The sequence below is a fragment of the Saccharomyces cerevisiae genome, chromosome III (assembly GCF_000146045.2).
Source record: "Saccharomyces cerevisiae S288C chromosome III, complete sequence".
Classification (NCBI taxonomy): domain Eukaryota; kingdom Fungi; phylum Ascomycota; class Saccharomycetes; order Saccharomycetales; family Saccharomycetaceae; genus Saccharomyces; species Saccharomyces cerevisiae.
The window spans coordinates 252,798-272,295 of record NC_001135.5 but is presented as its reverse complement, the minus strand read 5'-3'; the positions used below and the strand labels follow the sequence as shown (position 1 = coordinate 272,295).

The following is a 19,498-nucleotide window of genomic DNA, read 5'->3' as shown; positions in this document are numbered from 1 at the left end:
CATATATACGTACATATAATATATACGGGAAATTAAATGAAGTTGATCACCATTACCATTATCATAAAGAACTTACTACAGAGAAATTTTGACGCCGAACCAGCATACGTACTGACAATGGGTGTAGTAATCCAAGTTGAGGATGCAGCAGCAACAAAAGAAGTAGCAATCCCACTGGAGGAAAGTCGTTGCTCGACATAGGTCGTAGTTGTTGGCTTTGGTGCTGAAGTTATGGCCACTTTTGTTCTCGTTATTATCGTCGTTACTGATGGAATTACAGTTTGGCTGGAACTTGTTATGGTTATCAGTTCTCCATTAGTATCACTGGATGTATATGTAACTGGCTTCACTGTAGTAATTGATATAGTGGATTCAGTTGAATGCACTTCCACTGATGTTGTTGTTATGGCACTTGGGGTAATGACAGACGTCATCGTGACGTATTGAGAATTTAGCTCACTTGTAGCGGAAGCTTGGCATCCTTCTCCACTACATGCAGATATTGTAGCGCTTGATTTATACGTTTCGGATACTTTACACGAGTAACCATCACAGCTGCTAGATGTGGTTTTCTGGCACTCAGATCCAGTACATGTCATAGTATCAGTAACCGTAGATGGAGGAGTAGTGGCAGTTGAAGTCACATCGTCACAGTTGGATCCATTACAGATAGTGGATACCTCCTGTTGGCATTGTGAGTCTGTGCAAGTTAGTGTTGCGATGGAAGTAGTTGGTTGTAGAACAGAAACAGTGTCAACAGTTGGTGATATAGAAAGAGATGGCAACGATGCCAATGATGATGATGATGATGATGATGATGAAAACTGAGACATCAAAATAGACGACGAGACTGGCGATAACGACAATGATGATTTAGAGGACAATGGTAGAGAAGACGCTATGAAAGTGGAGGAAGATACTGCTGTTGCTGTTGGAAGTGTTGATGACGTAAAAGCGGGAGATGGTAAAGAAGTGGATAACAACGAAGTTGATGATGGCGAAGATGCTGATATAGAGCTAGATGATGGTAATAACGGGACAGAGGTGTGTGTTGACGTTAGTGTTGATGCAGTTGTTGTTGAGAATGATGATGATGATGATGTAGAAACAGAGGGGGAATATGCTAACGTTGAAGCAGGTGAGGATGATTGTGTTGGCACATCTTGCGTACATTCAGTACCTGAGCATACTCCTTTCGACAAATATCCAGATGAAGATTCTGATTCTGTTGAAGTGCTCAAAGAAATAGAAGTAGATGTTGCAGATGAAGCGGAAGTAATTCTAACTTTGGCTGTCGAGGAAGTTTGAGTAGTAGCACCTAAAGTCGATTTACTTGTTAATGGACACCAAGTCGTGTATACAGTCTTCAAACCACTTATGGTGGTGGTAGCAGTAGATAATGTATATTGAATAGAGGTCTGAGATAAAGATGAGGATGGTTTTGACGACGAAACAAACCTGTCAACACTGCGGGAAGATTGAGAAGAAGCAGCTACAGTAGATTTTTCTGCCAATGGACACCAAGTTGTGTACACAGTTTTGATTCCGTTGATTGTTGTAGTAGCTGTAGATAGTGAATATTGGGAAGGTGTAGAAGAAGAAGGTAAAGAGTACCCCGAAGAGAAGTTGTATGGAGAGGTAGTACTACTGGGCTTTTCATTTGTTGATATGACATTAGAAGAAGAGGACATTATTGTATTAGTTAAAACGGTATTTGACCATTGAGAGACAGATGTGGTGGAGCGTTTTTCTGAACTTGTGAATGCCAAAGGCAAACTTTGCGTACTGACAGAAAAGGTGGACATTTCTGAGGAGGCTTCTAAGGAACTTTTTTTGGTGGAGGCTAAAGAGGAACTTGACGTTGAAGAAGTTAAGTATGGAAAAGGAGTACTTCTCATTTGCACAGATGTAATAACAGTCGGTGTGCAAATCGAATTAGAACATACTTCGGTACTCATAGTTACGGTTTGATGGGATGACAATGTCACCTCTACTGCCTCCGTTTGTAGAGTTTGAGAAGAATGTCCATTAGAAGGCGTGCCTTTCGAAGTAACAACCTCGGTAATGACTGTTGGGACACATTTGGAATGGGAACATACCTCTGTACTAATAATTAGGGTTTTTCGGGAAACCACAGTAGTATTTATCATTTCAGTAGACAAAGCCGGGAAAAGTAAGCTTCCAGTAGTGGTAAAGTTTTGAGTACCGAGAGTGCTAATAGTTTCGGAAGCAGTAGAAACCTGGGATGTGGTTGAACTCTCGCTAGCAGTGGCCGTCGCAGAAGTAGCAGACACTTGAGTGCTAGTACTAGTAGCTTCGGAAGTAGCAGAAACTTGGGTATTAATAGTTACTTCAGAAGCAGCGGGATTTTTTGCACCTTCGGATACTGTAGAAGATAATACCGTAGAGCTAGAGGTTGATAAAAGGGGGATTGTAGAGCTTGTTGCAGTAACACTGGTAATAACCGTTGGAGTACACTCAGAATGAGAGCAGACTTCAGTGGTCAAAACTAATGTTTTATATGATATGGATGTCGTATAAGCAATACTTGATGCCGGGCACCACGTTGTGTATTCCGTAGCAGCACCGTTCACCGTTGTTGTGACAGTAGAAAGCACAAGCGTTTGCATTCCGCTGGTCTTTAATTGCGTAGTCGTCAATGAATAGTCTTTATTTGACGAAGTTTTGTGAATATTAGATATAACTGCGATGGTTTCGGTTGAATTTGAAGTAAAATCAGTGAGTGAGTTCACACTAGAGCTCACATGTTGGCTGGCTTCTGTTGGGTTAGATACACTAGTAGATGGATACTTGCTGGTCGATCCAAATGTAACGGTAGAGTTAGTAATGGTCGCCGTAGAGCCTTCTGAAGATGAAAAATTTGGATAAGAAGATAAGGAAGACGCAAGATTAACTTCACTGGTGCACAAATAAAAACTATCCGATGTGCCACTAAAATAGGTGGGCTCTGTGATTGAAGTACTTTCGGTCATGAGATGGGTGTTTATAGTTTCAGTCCCCTTAAATGTGGCATCAGACAATTGTAAGGTCGATATCCCCAATGTTAATATTGAAGATGGTTTAGAGGTTTGTGTGGCGCTAATCGTGGATGAACTGATCCCAATTGCTTGTGATTTGGTTTGTGTTAGAGGACACCATGTAACATATTCGGTGATCACCCCGTCAACCGTTTTGGTGGCCGTAGAAACATAAGCCGGGGATGTGGTTGACGTTACAGACCCTTGTGTATTAGTTGTGTTGATGACAACCCAAGTGGTTTGTGACAGCGGAAGAGAAGAGCTTGACCAGTCCTGGTATTGTGAACTTCCGCTTGCAGTTGATTCAGGAACGTTGTTCGAGGCAGCAAGAGTGCTGGAATTGGAGCTCAAAATAGAACTACCGCTAAATGAGGAGGCTTGTGGAACGCTAGAAATGGACGAACTGACCCCAATTGCTTGTGATTTGGTTTGTGTTAGAGGACACCATGTAACATATTCGGTGATCACCCCGTCAACCGTTTTGGTGGCCGTAGAAACATAAGCCGGGGATGTGGTTGACGTTACAGACCCTTGTGTATTAGTTGTGTTGATGACAACCCAAGTGGTTTGTGACAGCGGAAGAGAAGAGCTTGACCAGTCCTGGTATTGTGAACTTCCACTTGCAGTTGATTCAGGAACATAGTTCGAGTTCCCTTGTGTACTAAAATTGGCGGTTGAAATTCCCACAAAGCTAGATGCTGTAGAACCCACTGAACTAATGGGGTCTATTAGAGAAGTAGCCGAATCTGTACCAAATGGTGTGGAAGCAATAGAAGCAGTGAAATTAACTGTTTCACTTTTTGAGGCCCGATTTAAACTCGACAATTGTGTAGATGAATATTCACTCGTAGTTGTAAATAGAGAAGGATCTATTGAGTTTGAAGTCAAAACATCGTAGTTACCACTTGTTTTAGAGGGGGGGCTCGTAAAGTTGTGTGAGATTGAATCAGAACCACTTGTTGGTGCCATACTGGATGACCTCAATGTTGGTGGTAATGACGATGTGGCGTCAACAAGAGTTGGAATAGTTTTTGAAGTTTGGTCATTGGTAGTAGCTTGAATAGTTGAACTCAATATTAAATCTCCTGAAGAACTGGACAGAGGCTCCAATGGGCTGAGTAGTGAGGTCTGGTTAGAATTTTTTGAAGAAGGAGAAGGAGAATAAGATGAAGTTATAGTACCGGTGGTATCGAAACTTTCCAGGCTCTTTGGAGATGTTGAACCTGAAATCTCAGAAGAAGTAAAATCTATGGTTGAGGAAAGAGCGCTAGATTTTTCTGAGTTAAATGAAGTCCAACTTTGAGATGGATTAACTGACGTAAATGTCAATGAAGTTGAGGACGGTAAACTAGAGGATGATGGAGCAGTGACTGGTAGCTCGAATGAAGAGGAAGAGTGAGATGTCCTATGAGGTTGTGCAGTTGAAGAAAGGGTGGACGAGGCTTTCTCCGATGAGGCAGCTGAGGTTGATATTAATGAACTTGTTTCTTCATCGAAGATATCAGAGTATGAAGAAAAAGTATCAGAAGTTATCAATGAGGAAGAAACTGCATAGCTGGAAGAAGTTTCGGTAGGAGCTTCAAAACTTGTTAAGAAGCTAGATGAAGTGAAGGAGTCTATTGAGGGCTGCACATACGAATAAGAGGATGAATACTGCACTTCGCCAGTTGATGAGGACTCGTGAAAATCTGCTATTGAGGTGGATACTAAAGTAGGGACAGGCAGTGAAGTACTACTATTCTGGTAGAACACAATTTGAGCCTCTACTCTAGTTAAAAGGTTTACTACTGAATATATCAGACCTAATGACGCAAATGAGTTCATTGCAGTTATATTCGGTAGATGATAGCGTATTTTTGTAGTGTGCTTTTCCTATAATTAAAGGTATGAAAATACAGAAAGACGTGGAAACTTCCATTGTACTGAATTTAATTCAGCTTTATATATCTACTGGGAGACTCTTCATGCATTTCTTAATCTTAACGTTCCATTGTAGCTTAAAACTGGTCTCTAACAAATCTATACATAGACTAGAAGTAAATCCGAAATAGTGAGCATAAGGAAAGCACCATGTACCATACACTTCTGGTAAACACCTGATGCGATTCTAAAACAGCATTATGGTTGTAGTAAGTATCAGATCTGTATGCGATGCAGGAGTGCAATAAGTTTGTTTCAGTGTTGTTTTATGTTCGAGGTTTTGACAACGCCGTACGGGCACACCGTCTGTTGAAAAATAATACTGTAGAGGAGTCATATAAACGCTTGAAACAAAGAAGGACAAGGCAAAATAATTTGTTCATTTTACTGAAAGGGAAGGCTCGTGAAAGTATCTATACAAAAGCTTTAACGTCTCTGTAAGTATTTTTTTACGTAAGAATAATATAATAGCATGACGCTGACGTGTGATTCTAGTTGCCCAAAGACACATAATTGCTGGGGAAGAGACCTTTTGAGCCGTCTTTCTCTAGTTCCCCTAGCCACCAGTCATCGTCGACAAATTCAATATTGATAATCTTGTCATTTTCCACAAAGGTCAGTTCGTTATCTTCTGCAGCATCGTAATCATATTCTGCTGTGGCCCAAGGATTTTCCTTTGGCTTTTTCTCTGGAGTTGCTCGTCTTGGAGGCGGAGGAGGAGCTGCAGAGCTTCTTGATGGCAGCTGTGGAGCGGCTTCCTCAGCTTCTTCTTCAATTTCTTCTTCAGGTGCTTGTTCAGGTGCTTCTTCTTGTTTTGGAGCTGGGATCGAGTTTCTAGAAGGTAAGCTTGGGGCGATCTCTTCTTGTTCAGGCTCTTCTTTTTGCACTGGTGCTCCTGACGCAACATTCCTCGAAGGCAAAGGAGGTTGAGCAGCCTCGTCTTCATCATCATCCCAGTCATCATCATTCTCTTCTGGTTCTTCCTCATTATCCGCTTCAATGTGCATACCGGGTAATGGGTTGCCGATCTTCTTGTAATCAGTCTTAGGCTGCTCGGCTTCTTCAGCTTTCACAGGTTCTTGTGGCTTGGAGAAGGGTTTTGGTGAGATAATAGTTGGTTCTGATTTCTTTGGAGGAGGAGCAAATTTGTTTTCCATTTCTTCCTCCTCTTTTTCTGAAGCGGCCAATCCTTCAAATTTTGATTTCAAATCTTTGACGTCAGGTTCACCTTCAGGCTCATCTTCTGGAACTTCAGGTTTTGGTGCCTCAGCCTTAGTTTCGGCGTTGCCGCTGTTTTGCTTTGCCTTTCTTTCGGCCCATAATTGAGCAGGTGATTTCTCGTTTCTAAAACCCTTAATGACTTTATCATCATCATTCTTTAATGAAGATTCCGTCATGGAGGGGGGTTTAGTGGTGCCCAAAAAGGAGTTAAACTCGGAGTCCCTCTTTAATTTTGATTCGTTCTTTAAATTAGCGATATCAGAACTAGGATCAATCTTGGAACCAGCAGCGGTTGGCTTTTGAACAAGACGTGGGTCCTCCTTAGCCTTTTCTTCAGCAATCACTTTTTGCAAGTCGATTTTGCCAATTGGTTTGTAAGATGATTGATTTGGTTTCAGGGGAGCCTGATCGAAGTCGCGTTCCTTTAATTCAGGCTCATTCCAATCGTCGTCGTCATTGTTGTCGTTAACACGGGAAGAAATCTTAGCAGCAGGTGCTGGGGAAGGAGTCTTGACTGGTTCCTTCTTAGAAACTGGAGCAGGGCTCTTGGAAGGTGTGAAGGATTTCTTCACGGGAGGAGTGGAAGCCTTCCCCTGTTGCTTGGAGGAAGTCTGAATAGAATAACGGGCACCGGCCGCGTTACTGATTTTCATCAACAGTTCATTTTCGTCAAGATCGTCCTCGTCTCTGGCGGTAACTTGAACGTGGTAACCCTTGAACAGATTATTAGCAACTGCAGCAAAATTGGCGGCGAAAGAGGCCCTTGTCTTCAATGGCGCAGAATCAGGACACCAACCAATGATAATAATCTTCTCAACGTCTGACCCTGGTGGGGACACACGTGCCAGTCCGTACTGGACCTTGGTTTCATCAAACAATTGCAAGAAATCGTGAAAGGAGGAACCGGTAGACTCAGGTTCGTATTCTTTTTTCGCATTGGGTGAAATAATCAACCAGGTGGTGTCAGGATCGGAGCCTCTGACAATCTTCAGGTACTCTGCGTCGATCTCTCTCGAGTGAGTAGTATAATCAATAGGTTCCAAAGCCATTGTGATTGATAGGTGTGTGCGTGTATATACGTGCGGTTATGCGATTGTTTGTTTATAGATTGAACTATCCAATATGGTATACTCCTATTATATCCTTTTTTTCTACTTTAATCGAGGTTTTCCGCATTGTGAAAAAACAAGTGGAAATAAGAGACACAAGGCCACGTGACGCACATTTATACAGAAATACATCAATGGTTGCATAGTAAAGCGAAAACAAGAGTTCCTCGAGGGCGTATGATGCTTGAAAACGATTAAAATCCTATGGAAAAGGAATGCCTTTTCCCTCCATTGCTGACGGGATATTGTGAACTATTGACTGTCTCATTTAACTTCCTAAAATAAGTGCTCTCATGGACAGAGATATCAAAGTAACGTCTAAATATTAGCTTTGTGACTACTACATTGATGCAGATGAGTGGACTAGCAGCATCTCATAATAAATAAATCAAAAATAAAGGTTCATTCTCTTTTGGTTGCTTTTTGCCTTGACGGGAAAAAGTGAAAAAAAATTGAAAATTTTTAACTTGCGATGAGCTCTAAGAGTATTCTGTATACAACAGCAAACGGTCTCAGTCAAGAAATATTTGTTATTACAGGATGGTTACGTTCAACTGTGAGGTGTGTAATGATACTGTGCCCAAGAAGAATACCGAAAAGCATTATTATAGATGTCCTAACGCGTACTATACATGCATAGATTGCTCCAAGACGTTTGAAGATGGCGTGAGTTACAAGAATCACACGTCTTGCATCAGCGAGGACGAGAAGTACCAGAAAGCGTTGTACAAGGGCAACAAGAAGCAGAAGCAGAAGCAGCAGCAGAAGCAGCAGCAGAAGCAGCACCAGCACCAGCCAGTGGCAACTCCTGCAAAGAAAGTGGAGAAGCCTGTGATCAAGAAGGCAGAGAAAGTGGAAAAGACCTCGAACGGTATCGAGCTTCACAAGGGCAAGTCGTTGTACAAAATTTTGAAAACCATGAAGGATAAAGGGGCAAAAAAGACCTTCTTGAAAAGTCTGGTTGTGGATTCTGAGGGGCAAATCAGGTATGCAAAGGAATAATCGGAATTTTATGTGTAGATATATAGACATTATGTAGCAGCTTACTCGGTTTCATCTTTTTTCTCTCTTTTCTTATTCAGGCTTTTAGCGATTTTGTTATAGAATTGGTTTAGCGACGAGAGGGGGAAACTCAACGTTTCGAAGAGGTATTCCGGTAGTTTCGACTGTAGCGAGTATAGTTCCTCGGTGGATCGCTGTTTAAGAACGGGCGCATATATGACTTCTGTGACTTGGGCCTGGCCCTTGACAAATCCGAGTTTATAGTCCATTATCGAATAATCATCGGAAGATCCCCCTGAGTGGGTGCCCTGCGAGATGTCGAACCACAACCCAGAATCATCCTCGTAGCTTTTATGTACACGTACGTTACAGAGGTACTCGTAAAGGTCCTTTATGACTTCTGAATTTTCTGCCTGTTGGGAAGTCTGAGTCTTCAGCTCCTTGACTTGTGCGTTTAGCGAGTCTATCTGCTTCTGCAGCTGTTTGATCTCGGTTGCTTTTGTATCCAGCTTCTCCGACAGTACGAAATTCTCATTTACCAAATTTGCCACTAGTAAGTCTGCGGAATCGATCTGTTGTTTCACTGAGTTTTTGTATACAGTCAATGGATCCATTTTGCGCACGTTGGATTGTCTTGTTTCGCTTTCTTTTTTTTATTGTTCCTGTTTATCTATCTAATGACCTTCTTGTCTGTCTGCTTCTTCACTGTTTTGATTTCAATGTGACCTTTTTCCAATCATTTTTCAATGTAAACAAATACAAGATATTGAAGCATAAACAAAATAAAATGAAATAATACGGGAAGAGCGCAGAGGGTGAACAGAATAAGGCGAGCCATAATGAGGCCGCCCTTCTTCACTCTTGACGCCAGTTGAGTGAGGGACTGAATACTATATACAGTAAATAATTCGTAAAATTGATATTTAGTTTTACCAAGCATTGCCAGGCCGCAAATCAGACCGTTATCCGTTGTAACTTCTTCAGCTATAAAACAATGCGCTGACGTTTTTGATAGCATAACAGATGTTTCATTGTAAACATCATTATTTGTACATAAAAAGACATAAACATATGTATATAAGAACAACATAAACAAATAAATAAACCAGGAAAGCCCTAATTTACCCTTCTTTTTGGCTGAGCAATCTAGGAGTTAATAATTTTTTGGAACTTTCACCCTAACATTTTTAGAGACAGAACCCTCTTACATTATCGCTACCGACGGACCTTAATTTTTCGTACTTTTCAAAAAACACTGAAAAACTGCGAAAAAATTAAAAAGCTCTCCCGTCAAAGCAACAAACAACAAAACAAAATAACAAGTACATAAGTAAACAAATAGAGAGAAATTCCCCCATCTACCCCCAATTGATAAACATCAGCGAAGCAAGAACAACTGGCTGAACACGTGCCCCTCTATCTGTCCTTCTGCAATTGTTTAATTTTCTTTCACGCCAAGTTACCTTTCGCACACCACTACTCTTTTTCTATTGTTTTTTTGTCTTTTTTGATAAGCAGGGGAAGAAAGAAATCAGCTTTCCATCCAAACCAATATGACTGCCAGCGTTTCGAATACGCAGAATAAGCTGAATGAGCTTCTCGATGCCATCAGACAGGAGTTTCTCCAAGTCTCACAAGAGGCAAATACCTACCGTCTTCAAAACCAAAAGGATTACGATTTCAAAATGAACCAGCAGCTGGCTGAGATGCAGCAGATAAGAAACACCGTCTACGAACTGGAACTAACTCACAGGAAAATGAAGGACGCGTACGAAGAAGAGATCAAGCACTTGAAACTAGGGCTGGAGCAAAGAGACCATCAAATTGCATCTTTGACCGTCCAGCAACAGCGGCAACAGCAACAGCAGCAACAGGTCCAGCAGCATTTACAACAGCAACAGCAGCAGCTAGCCGCTGCATCTGCATCTGTTCCAGTTGCGCAACAACCACCGGCTACTACTTCGGCCACCGCCACTCCAGCAGCAAACACAACTACTGGTTCGCCATCGGCCTTCCCAGTACAAGCTAGCCGTCCTAATCTGGTTGGCTCACAGTTGCCTACCACCACTTTGCCTGTGGTGTCCTCAAACGCCCAACAACAACTACCACAACAGCAACTGCAACAGCAGCAACTTCAACAACAGCAACCACCTCCCCAGGTTTCCGTGGCACCATTGAGTAACACAGCCATCAACGGATCTCCTACTTCTAAAGAGACCACTACTTTACCCTCTGTCAAGGCACCTGAATCTACGTTGAAAGAAACTGAACCGGAAAATAATAATACCTCGAAGATAAATGACACCGGATCCGCCACCACGGCCACCACTACCACCGCAACTGAAACTGAAATCAAACCTAAGGAGGAAGACGCCACCCCGGCTAGTTTGCACCAGGATCACTACTTAGTCCCTTATAATCAAAGAGCAAACCACTCTAAACCTATCCCACCTTTCCTTTTGGATCTAGATTCCCAGTCTGTTCCCGATGCTCTGAAGAAGCAAACAAATGATTATTATATTTTATACAACCCGGCACTACCAAGAGAAATTGACGTTGAGTTACACAAATCTTTGGATCATACTTCAGTTGTTTGTTGCGTGAAGTTCAGTAACGATGGTGAATACTTAGCCACAGGCTGCAACAAAACTACTCAAGTGTATCGCGTTTCAGATGGTTCTCTGGTGGCCCGTCTATCTGACGATTCTGCTGCCAATAACCATCGAAATTCGATCACTGAAAATAACACCACCACGTCCACGGATAACAATACAATGACAACCACTACTACCACCACAATTACTACCACAGCGATGACTTCGGCAGCAGAATTGGCAAAAGATGTGGAAAACCTGAACACTTCGTCTTCCCCATCATCCGACTTGTATATCCGTTCAGTGTGTTTTTCTCCAGATGGGAAATTTTTGGCAACAGGTGCTGAAGACAGACTGATTAGAATTTGGGATATTGAAAATAGAAAGATTGTTATGATTCTTCAAGGCCACGAACAAGATATTTATTCATTGGACTACTTTCCCTCAGGTGACAAATTAGTCTCCGGTTCTGGTGACCGTACCGTTCGTATTTGGGACTTACGTACAGGCCAGTGTTCATTGACTTTATCCATTGAAGATGGTGTTACCACCGTCGCTGTATCACCAGGTGATGGTAAATACATCGCTGCTGGTTCTCTAGATCGTGCTGTGAGAGTTTGGGATTCCGAGACCGGATTCTTGGTGGAAAGACTAGATTCGGAAAACGAATCCGGTACAGGCCACAAGGACTCTGTTTATAGCGTTGTCTTCACTAGAGATGGACAAAGCGTTGTATCCGGCTCATTAGATAGATCTGTTAAGCTCTGGAATTTGCAGAATGCAAACAACAAGAGCGATTCGAAAACTCCAAATTCCGGCACTTGTGAAGTTACGTATATCGGGCATAAAGACTTTGTATTGTCCGTGGCCACCACACAAAATGATGAGTACATCTTGTCCGGTTCCAAAGATCGTGGTGTCCTGTTTTGGGATAAGAAATCCGGCAATCCGTTATTGATGTTGCAAGGTCATAGGAATTCAGTTATATCTGTGGCTGTGGCAAACGGGTCTCCGCTGGGTCCAGAATATAACGTTTTTGCTACTGGTAGCGGTGATTGTAAAGCAAGGATTTGGAAGTATAAAAAAATAGCGCCAAATTAAGAACAGAACACAAAAGGAACACTTTACAAATGTAACTAACTAAACTATTCTTCAATTCATTGTCATTATATCTTTCTCTCTATTCTTTTTTATCTACTTATTTGTTATGTTATGATCCAGGTACGCTTTAAAACAAACAGTTACTTTCCTCACCATTCATCCCTTCCCCTCCTTTTCCTGTGTTTCTGAATATTGCGGTTCATTATTCTTTGATATGAATTTATTTGTGTATTGTATAAGCTTACTTTCCTTTTATATGTATATGTATATATATATATATATATACTATCTTTTTTCTTATATTTAAAACTAAAAAAAAAAAAACTACATGTGCTCATGAATATAAAATTTATAGATCTTTGATTCCCTTCTCTAAAGCAGTAGGGTTAGCTCCAATGATCTTGCCGATGAGTTGGCCATCCTTGCCAAGAACAAAGGTGGGCATAGCCGTCACTTCACACTCTTTGGCAATATCTGGTGATTCGTCCACGTCGCACTTGACAAATCTTACATCTGGATAAGCCTGAATTAATTTCGTTAAGTGTGGTTGCATCATCTTACAGGGGCCACACCAAGTAGCATAAAAATCGATGACTAGTTTATCATTTTGCTTGATCAAATTCCTAAATTCTGTTAGGTTCGTCAATTTAGTAATACTGGTGTATGAGGACTGGAATCTTATGCTTTTTAGCGGTCTCACCGCCATCCTCATCACAGGCTTATAGAACAACATAACAGCTTTGGTTTCTCTATGTACTAACCAATCCTGCTTTCTTTGGTTAGGGGGCTAGCTCATTTTATATCTCATCGGGGCAATTTTTTCCATCACAGAATACTAGGCAACAAAATCTGCAGAAGCACAATCCACATTTGGAATTAAAAGATAGTGAAAAATGTACATGAACCCCAACCAGTAACTTAAACATAATATTTTGGGTCACTATATCTAGGGCGTTGTTCTTCTTTGTGATTTATGCAATATACGCATATATGTATATATATATAAATATATGTTTAAAAATGTCCATAGCCGCTATTTGATCATAATAAGCCATCTTCATACAAAGCCAACAATTGATCGTTCTCTGCTATATAAGCGTTGATATCTAGGGCAAACTTGTCCCAGTCTATCTGGGGAATGTCGTCGTTGCTAATCCATTTTTGCTTTTGAAATCCGTTCTCTACAGTGAAAATTTCTCGCAGTAAATCCCTATTCTCCGCCAATACATCAACAAATTCCTGGTAATTCTTGGTATTTTGAATTTTGTGGAAAAGAGAACACAGATTCTTGACAAAAGATTCTCTTTCGTTAATAAGCGTCTCTAGCTGTGTTCTTCGTTGTTGCAGTACGATGTAATCGAGATCTTGATGCAGGTCAGTTTTTTGAAACTTGGCCACAGCATCGTGCGTTCCCTTTGGGGTGATCATTCCAGTTTAAATAGACTGGTACACGCTAGTACTGATCTTGTAAGCGGATGAGCACTTTGTCTTAATCCTCCTTAACCATCGCTCATAAACCCCAGTTTTATAATCGGTGGCAAACATGTCATTTGGTACGGTATCATTTAGAGGAATCAATTGGTTGGGTATTAAAACTGACACATAATTACTGTTATTGGTAAATTTATAATTTATCCATTTGGATATATTCTGAGATCAATGTGGATTTTTCCTCTCAAACCGAGCATCAAAAAGACTCAGGTTTACACAGGAATCGTTAAACGCAGTCGTATCATTACTGCCTGTAGCCATGTCATCTGTGTACTTGGTATTATAGTTGGAGATGAAGTGGTACGGCTCCATGGAAAATGTGCAGACATATTTATGATCTTTCTTGTCATAAATGAGCCATTTCTGTTCGTTTTCGTGCGCTATTTCAACTATGCCGATTCCTAAATTTAAACTAAACGATTCTTCTTGGTCTGCATCTTCTTCTTCCCCGTAGTCGCCACTATGAAGTTTTGTTTCCTTAACGAAAGAGGACACTTGGAATGGTGGTAAGTTCAGCAATTTCTTCGGTAGTTCGACCTTACCGCTTGTGTGGAATGCTGGGGCATCAATTGTGGATGAATAGATGGCGAATGATTTCAATGAAGACAAAATTTCGTACAAGAACAGCTTCAATCTTAAATTAAATGATATTTTATCAAACAGCTTGCATATGCTATCAATGAATGGACTTGTGGGTTTATCAGCTGATAAATCAGCGATGATGCGTTGGAAAATGGAATCCTGATGAAAGCTAAAAATTTTCAAGACGGCATCTATTTGGATTTCTCTCTTAGATAAATTTCCTTCGTTCAGTTCACTTAATTGTCTTATGATCTTTATTAGTAAATGATAGTTCTCCATGGAAATAACTATCATACCAGAAGTTTCTCTTTGAAACCTCATCGATAATGACGTTATAATCTCGATCACCACAACGATGTAATTATCATCTATCTTTTGGTTGTTGTTTTGCAAACAAGAAGTGCAGAAATCTTTCTCCACTATTTGGGTTATCATCTCAATGGTCTGCATATCCTTCAGTTGGTCAAATATTTGTGAACATAAATCATTAGAATTAGTTATTTCGATAATTTGGAATATGAAGTTCTTCAAGTCTTCCATTGCCATTGCTGGCTCATTATTCTCCATGATTTTTTTGATGCAGAAACAGGTAAACGCTTGGAAAACCCAAAGATTGGCAAAGTCCATCATAACGTAATATTCTACATGATCAATTTCGTCGACTGTGTGATCATCATCGTCACTTTTATCATCGTTGGTTACAACAGTGTCATTGTCTGGTTGTCCACTACCCAATGGAATATCGTTAAGATCGGTTTCCGACGGACAAGTTGAGTAGTACAAAATATCCTCCAAAATATTAGATGAGTTTTCCACGCTATCATTCAATAACAACATAATGATTTTTGTAGATGTTGCAAGTAATTTGGGAGATGACCCATAAGTTATTAAAATTTTCAATAGGATCTCATAATAATTTATTTCACATTCGTTGCCATGATATTTTTTTTCTAATTCATAACATGTAAGTAAAATTTTCTCAAAATTTGACTTTATGAATTGTTCTTTATGATACTTCAAAAACAGACCATATGAGCCGTCATTATTTTCCAAGTTTATTGGTAATAATCGAATAATATACTCGAGCCCCAACACATTCTGCGTCACTTCAAAAGTTAGAAGTTTTAGAGAGATCAATTGAATTAAATTTTTGTTAGTAAAGTCTTTCCTTTTCAAGAAAATGGACATAAATTTATTGTACTCCTTCAAGTTAGTGGCAATCAAAAGCATGACATTGTTTCGTGCTTTCTGGAACTGTTTGCTTGTATTTGTATCAATGATCTCGGAGTTGTGTAGTAGAAACCTGATGTTTACTTGAAACACCTCGGGAAAATTCCAAGTCTGTCCAACAGCTTGGTTTGAATTATTGATCATGGAATACACCTTCAAGACTTCTGATTTATCATTCTTCAGCTTCTCAGTTTTCAATTTCTCATCATTGTAAACAGATTGTAACTCAATCCTTAAATCGTTATCCACCTTTAAAACAAAAGGGAAGTTTTTCATAAAAAATTTCCAGAATGGCATAAATGAAGTCACATTATAAGCAGGCACGTCTTTTTCTTTCAAAACTTTCTTGTAAATGAATATGAACGTCTTCGTAAAAAGAATATGGTCATTAATGAATTGTGAGAACAATTTTTGGTAGCATAGCAAGATGTCCATCAATGCCTCCAGAGATTCTATATCACTTAGCAATTGATGGTAGACAATAAACTCGATCCACTTAAAAAAGTGGTGGAAAACCTCCAGATCGATACAAAAAATCTTGAATATTTTTAGCAACACTGTGCGGTTAACACTAGATAAAATACCGGAACATAAATGTGATAAGTACCATTCTGCAACCATGATTTTAATGCTCAGAGGAGTTTTCGACAGTTGCAAATTAGTTATATCATTGGAGAGTATTCGCATTTTGATTTGTTCTGTGATTTCCACGAGTTGGTCGAAATTAAAAATTTCATAAAATTTAACGTCATATTCCATAACGTTCCTCAATACCATATTGTATTGACTTTTCATCAACGGTGAAATTTTCAAGTTAATTAACAGCTGGACATGCACAAACTTATCATTGGAATCTTGGAGATAAAGTAGGCCGGAACTGATTAGCTTTCTGATATACGTAGGGACCTTAATGATGCCATAAGTAATTAGTATATTAAGCAGGCGATACAAAGAAGGCATCATATATGATACCACCCTCTTTTGGGCCGAAAAATTTTTGGCTAATTGGAAAACCAATGACCAAATGGCATCTTCTATCTGGAATTCGTGCAAATCCTCATCTGTTGAATTTATTCGCAATAGTAATAATTTCGCTACCAGTTGATTAGATTCATAGTGATCAAATTGCCTTGATGGATGTATGGACCAGAGAATTAATTGAATAATTTTATGCATTGTAAGGGGATTTTGGTCAACGTAAGTGGGCCAATCGAATTCTGTAGGGTTATCGTCCAGTAGCTTGGTGAACTGAGTATCTATACAATTTAATTGAATGCATGATAGTTTTGGAAATTGTTTACAGGTGACGATAGTTAATTGAAAGTCATTTGCGTTGCTGGCAGACATTATTACGTTTCGTATAGAAGAATTATTCTTCAATGACTCGTTTCTGTAACTAATTAACTCTAATTTTTTCTTCATATCAGAATTTTGATTAGTGTCGGCGTTTGAGACTATTTCAAAAAGTAAGGGCTTGTAAATTTCCCAGTTAGATGTGGGAAATATAAACACCTCTAAAGATTGTTCTTGAAAAATTTTCAAAATTAAACTGGATAATATTTTGAGAATATTCAACTTTATCTTGTTGTTTTTCTTTATATCATTGATGATGTAGTTCTCGTCATTTATCATTGATTTGCTGCTGGAAACAATATAATATTTGTGCAATAGCATATCAGTGATTTTTGTTACCAGAAAGAAGGGCTCTTTTTGACTTGATGTTATTGTAGCCGCAACAGGAGCATTTGTATCAATTTGGCAGATGTCGTTCCAAAAAATCATCAAAATATGTAAAGATAATGGCAAAAATTCGAAGTTTTCCATCTTATTTATAAACTCTACAAGCCAATGATGAAAGATTTCCTTATTGATCAATCTTAGTGAGTAGCAATTCCCCAAAAGTTTTAAAAAATAAGAAATCTGCCTCTTCCACGTACGCAGTTGTTGAGAATCGTTATAGTGATTTGTCATATCAAAGATGAGCTTTTCCAGGATGTATACAAAGGTATCCGTCCAGTCCTTTAGCAGGTGCATGGAAATGGCATCATCTGCCCCAGCAGCATTTGACCTCTTCTTTTTGTGGTTCGATTTCCATTCGATAAAATAGCAGCACTTTATCAACCAAATCGCCCTTTTCAATGGTATAAATTTTAAATAGCACTGCTCGATGACTTGCCTTCTTTTCAAGCCGTGAGGTATAAACTTGCCAATTTTGACCAGCGAAGTGTGAGACGAACTCAATTCATGCAACCACGTTTCCTTTCTATGATCAGTAAGGGTTATTCTATTAGGCAACTGAAAACCAGGCCCGTGTAATGTCGTCGTGGAATTTGAGGGGATCTTATTAATGTGGTCTTCTCTAATCTTGATAATTTTGTCGAATTGCTGGGAAAGAATGTTGGATTGAGTGACTAATGATTCATGAACAGATGATCTCGCAGATATGGACTCGAAATTTACCATTGGTGTATGGTAAAAGCCCTTAGCCACAAAGTTTGCTAGGATTTGATCTTCTGCTGCAGTGTGCTCCCAAGGCTTGAAATCAGGGTATACTTGTTCCTGAGGTTTCGAGCTTGGCACATAGGGGTGAAGATCATCTGGGGGAGTCAGCAAGTATCGACCAGAACCGTTATTCATCGCGTTATTGGCTTACCTCTATAGACCTTTTTTTAATCTTTCGATTAGCATCAAAAATCTCAGCATTTTTTCAGAAAGGTGTTTAAAATGCGCTATAAAGAATATAAAAAGTAATATATATGTATACATACTAATAAAAGGAAGAAAAAAAATACAAAAGATGATTATCTAGGACTTGTTTCCACCCAGGGGGGTGTTTAGTTTAATTTTGTTTCGTTAGATTGTGCATTCATTAGTTTGGTTTCTCTTTGGGGGCCAGTTCTGTCAACATTGGGCCAGTTGCCCCAATTGGAAAGCCTAACCACCACGCAAGTGGCGTTGTCTGAGTGTTTAGTGGCTATTGCCTGAATAAATTTGATTGTCTCCTCTGCAACAAATTGAGGAGTCGCCTTTTTCAGTCCCCAGGAGTTCACCGTAGAGGTGATGAGGTCAACAACCTCTTGGTCTGCAAGTTTATTGGTGATGCCGTCGGTGACAAGCGCCAGGAAGCATTCATCACCATTGAAGGGCAGCTTCGACCTTTCAGATCGCGGCAAATGCAAGGTATTTCCGACAAGAAACGAGAAAATATCCGGCTCACTAGATATACCATACGGTTTCCCAGCGACATCACCAAACGATCTAGTGTTGGCGAAATTATTCAAAAACCTTGTCTCTCCAAAGGCGTCTGGGTCCAATCGAGAAGGGTCTATGCTCAAACGGTGTCGTTCCCTACTGGAATTGATGTGGTGAGTTGTTGTTAATGCGTGTGCAATCCCGTCTTGATCGCAGAGGATGATCTTAGAGTCGCCCACCTGCGTGACAATGAGTTTGAGCAATCCAGAGTGCGATATGATCCACGAGTCATCGTCTTTCCCCTCATCAATGGGTGCATTCGGATCATCATACGGATATAGAAATATGGACGACGCTGTGGACCCCGCTGCGGTGCCCAGGCCGCAGCATTGGTCGAGATCGAACCTGGCAAACCCGTAGAACAATCGCAGACGGTCTAGCTCAGTGAGCAGTGCAATTTTGTCAATAATATTCCCCATTTTATCAAAAATCATCCTGCCACCATTTTGTCCAAGGATCGCACTATCGCCCTCCTTCATCAGCAGCAGTTCTTGTTTCGAGTTGCAGTTCTTTATAAACTTGTTGTAGAATTTTTCAAACGTGGACAGCTTATGTTTCCAGTAATTTCCCTCGGGAAACCTTCTTGCATATTCCTGTACCAACTTCTTCAAGTCCTGCTTGTCCCAGGAGGGTTCAGGGAAATCCAGGCTACTGCACAATTTATCGGCTAACAACTGTGACAGTTGCGCACCTTTCTCCCCATGGCCATCGAATACAGAGCAGTTCAGGGCACTTCCATACGCATTAGGCCACGACCGCATCATTTTAATGGAGTAATTGTCCTGGTTCTCTAACCGGTTGATCCTACTCGTGGCGTGACCCACGTACCCTGGAAGACCCCGTAACAAGTCCAGCTTCAGCCCAACATTTTGCGACGGCTTGCAATACGCATAAGCATTCCCCAGCCGCATCAAATTCCCCTCTTCTGATGCTTAATTGCCCCGATTGCAGCCTGTTA

The 19,498-nt window shown here is 40.3% G+C and overlaps 10 protein-coding genes across 10 annotated transcripts; 2 read left to right on the top strand and 8 right to left on the bottom strand.

Annotated features, from left to right (window-relative positions):
* Positions 1-32: 32 nt before the first annotated feature.
* FIG2 (Fig2p) lies at positions 33-4,862 on the bottom strand (the record flags this gene model as incomplete). The annotated part of the gene is made up of 1 exon (NM_001178795.1): positions 33-4,862. The coding sequence occupies one exon, from the start codon at positions 4,860-4,862 to the stop codon at positions 33-35; it is 4,830 nt and encodes a 1,609-aa protein (NP_010013.2).
* A 587-nt stretch (positions 4,863-5,449) lies between these two features.
* ABP1 (Abp1p) lies at positions 5,450-7,228 on the bottom strand (the record flags this gene model as incomplete). Its single annotated transcript, NM_001178794.1, has 1 exon — positions 5,450-7,228. The coding sequence occupies one exon, from the start codon at positions 7,226-7,228 to the stop codon at positions 5,450-5,452; it is 1,779 nt and encodes a 592-aa protein (NP_010012.1).
* Positions 7,229-7,828: 600 nt separating this feature from the next.
* On the top strand, positions 7,829-8,290 carry YCR087C-A (uncharacterized protein; the record flags this gene model as incomplete). The annotated part of the gene is made up of 1 exon (NM_001184316.1): positions 7,829-8,290. The coding sequence occupies one exon, from the start codon at positions 7,829-7,831 to the stop codon at positions 8,288-8,290; it is 462 nt and encodes a 153-aa protein (NP_010011.1).
* Positions 8,291-8,331: 41 nt separating this feature from the next.
* Positions 8,332-8,904, bottom strand: CSM1 (Csm1p; the record flags this gene model as incomplete). Its single annotated transcript, NM_001178792.1, has 1 exon — positions 8,332-8,904. One exon carries the CDS (start codon positions 8,902-8,904, stop codon positions 8,332-8,334), a length of 573 nt encoding a protein of 190 aa, NP_010009.1.
* A 122-nt stretch (positions 8,905-9,026) lies between these two features.
* YCR085W (uncharacterized protein) lies at positions 9,027-9,380 on the bottom strand (the record flags this gene model as incomplete). The annotated part of the gene is made up of 1 exon (NM_001348897.1): positions 9,027-9,380. One exon carries the CDS (start codon positions 9,378-9,380, stop codon positions 9,027-9,029), a length of 354 nt encoding a protein of 117 aa, NP_001335752.1.
* A 463-nt stretch (positions 9,381-9,843) lies between these two features.
* On the top strand, positions 9,844-11,985 carry TUP1 (chromatin-silencing transcriptional regulator TUP1; the record flags this gene model as incomplete). The annotated part of the gene is made up of 1 exon (NM_001178790.1): positions 9,844-11,985. One exon carries the CDS (start codon positions 9,844-9,846, stop codon positions 11,983-11,985), a length of 2,142 nt encoding a protein of 713 aa, NP_010007.1.
* Positions 11,986-12,334: 349 nt separating this feature from the next.
* Positions 12,335-12,718, bottom strand: TRX3 (Trx3p; the record flags this gene model as incomplete). Its single annotated transcript, NM_001178789.1, has 1 exon — positions 12,335-12,718. One exon carries the CDS (start codon positions 12,716-12,718, stop codon positions 12,335-12,337), a length of 384 nt encoding a protein of 127 aa, NP_010006.1.
* A 308-nt stretch (positions 12,719-13,026) lies between these two features.
* Positions 13,027-13,413, bottom strand: AHC2 (Ahc2p; the record flags this gene model as incomplete). The annotated part of the gene is made up of 1 exon (NM_001178788.1): positions 13,027-13,413. One exon carries the CDS (start codon positions 13,411-13,413, stop codon positions 13,027-13,029), a length of 387 nt encoding a protein of 128 aa, NP_010005.1.
* A 228-nt stretch (positions 13,414-13,641) lies between these two features.
* SRB8 (Srb8p) lies at positions 13,642-17,925 on the bottom strand (the record flags this gene model as incomplete). Its single annotated transcript, NM_001178787.1, has 1 exon — positions 13,642-17,925. One exon carries the CDS (start codon positions 17,923-17,925, stop codon positions 13,642-13,644), a length of 4,284 nt encoding a protein of 1,427 aa, NP_010004.1.
* A 197-nt stretch (positions 17,926-18,122) lies between these two features.
* PTC6 (type 2C protein phosphatase PTC6) lies at positions 18,123-19,451 on the bottom strand (the record flags this gene model as incomplete). The annotated part of the gene is made up of 1 exon (NM_001180034.1): positions 18,123-19,451. One exon carries the CDS (start codon positions 19,449-19,451, stop codon positions 18,123-18,125), a length of 1,329 nt encoding a protein of 442 aa, NP_010003.2.
* Between the last annotated feature and the right edge of the window lie 47 nt (positions 19,452-19,498).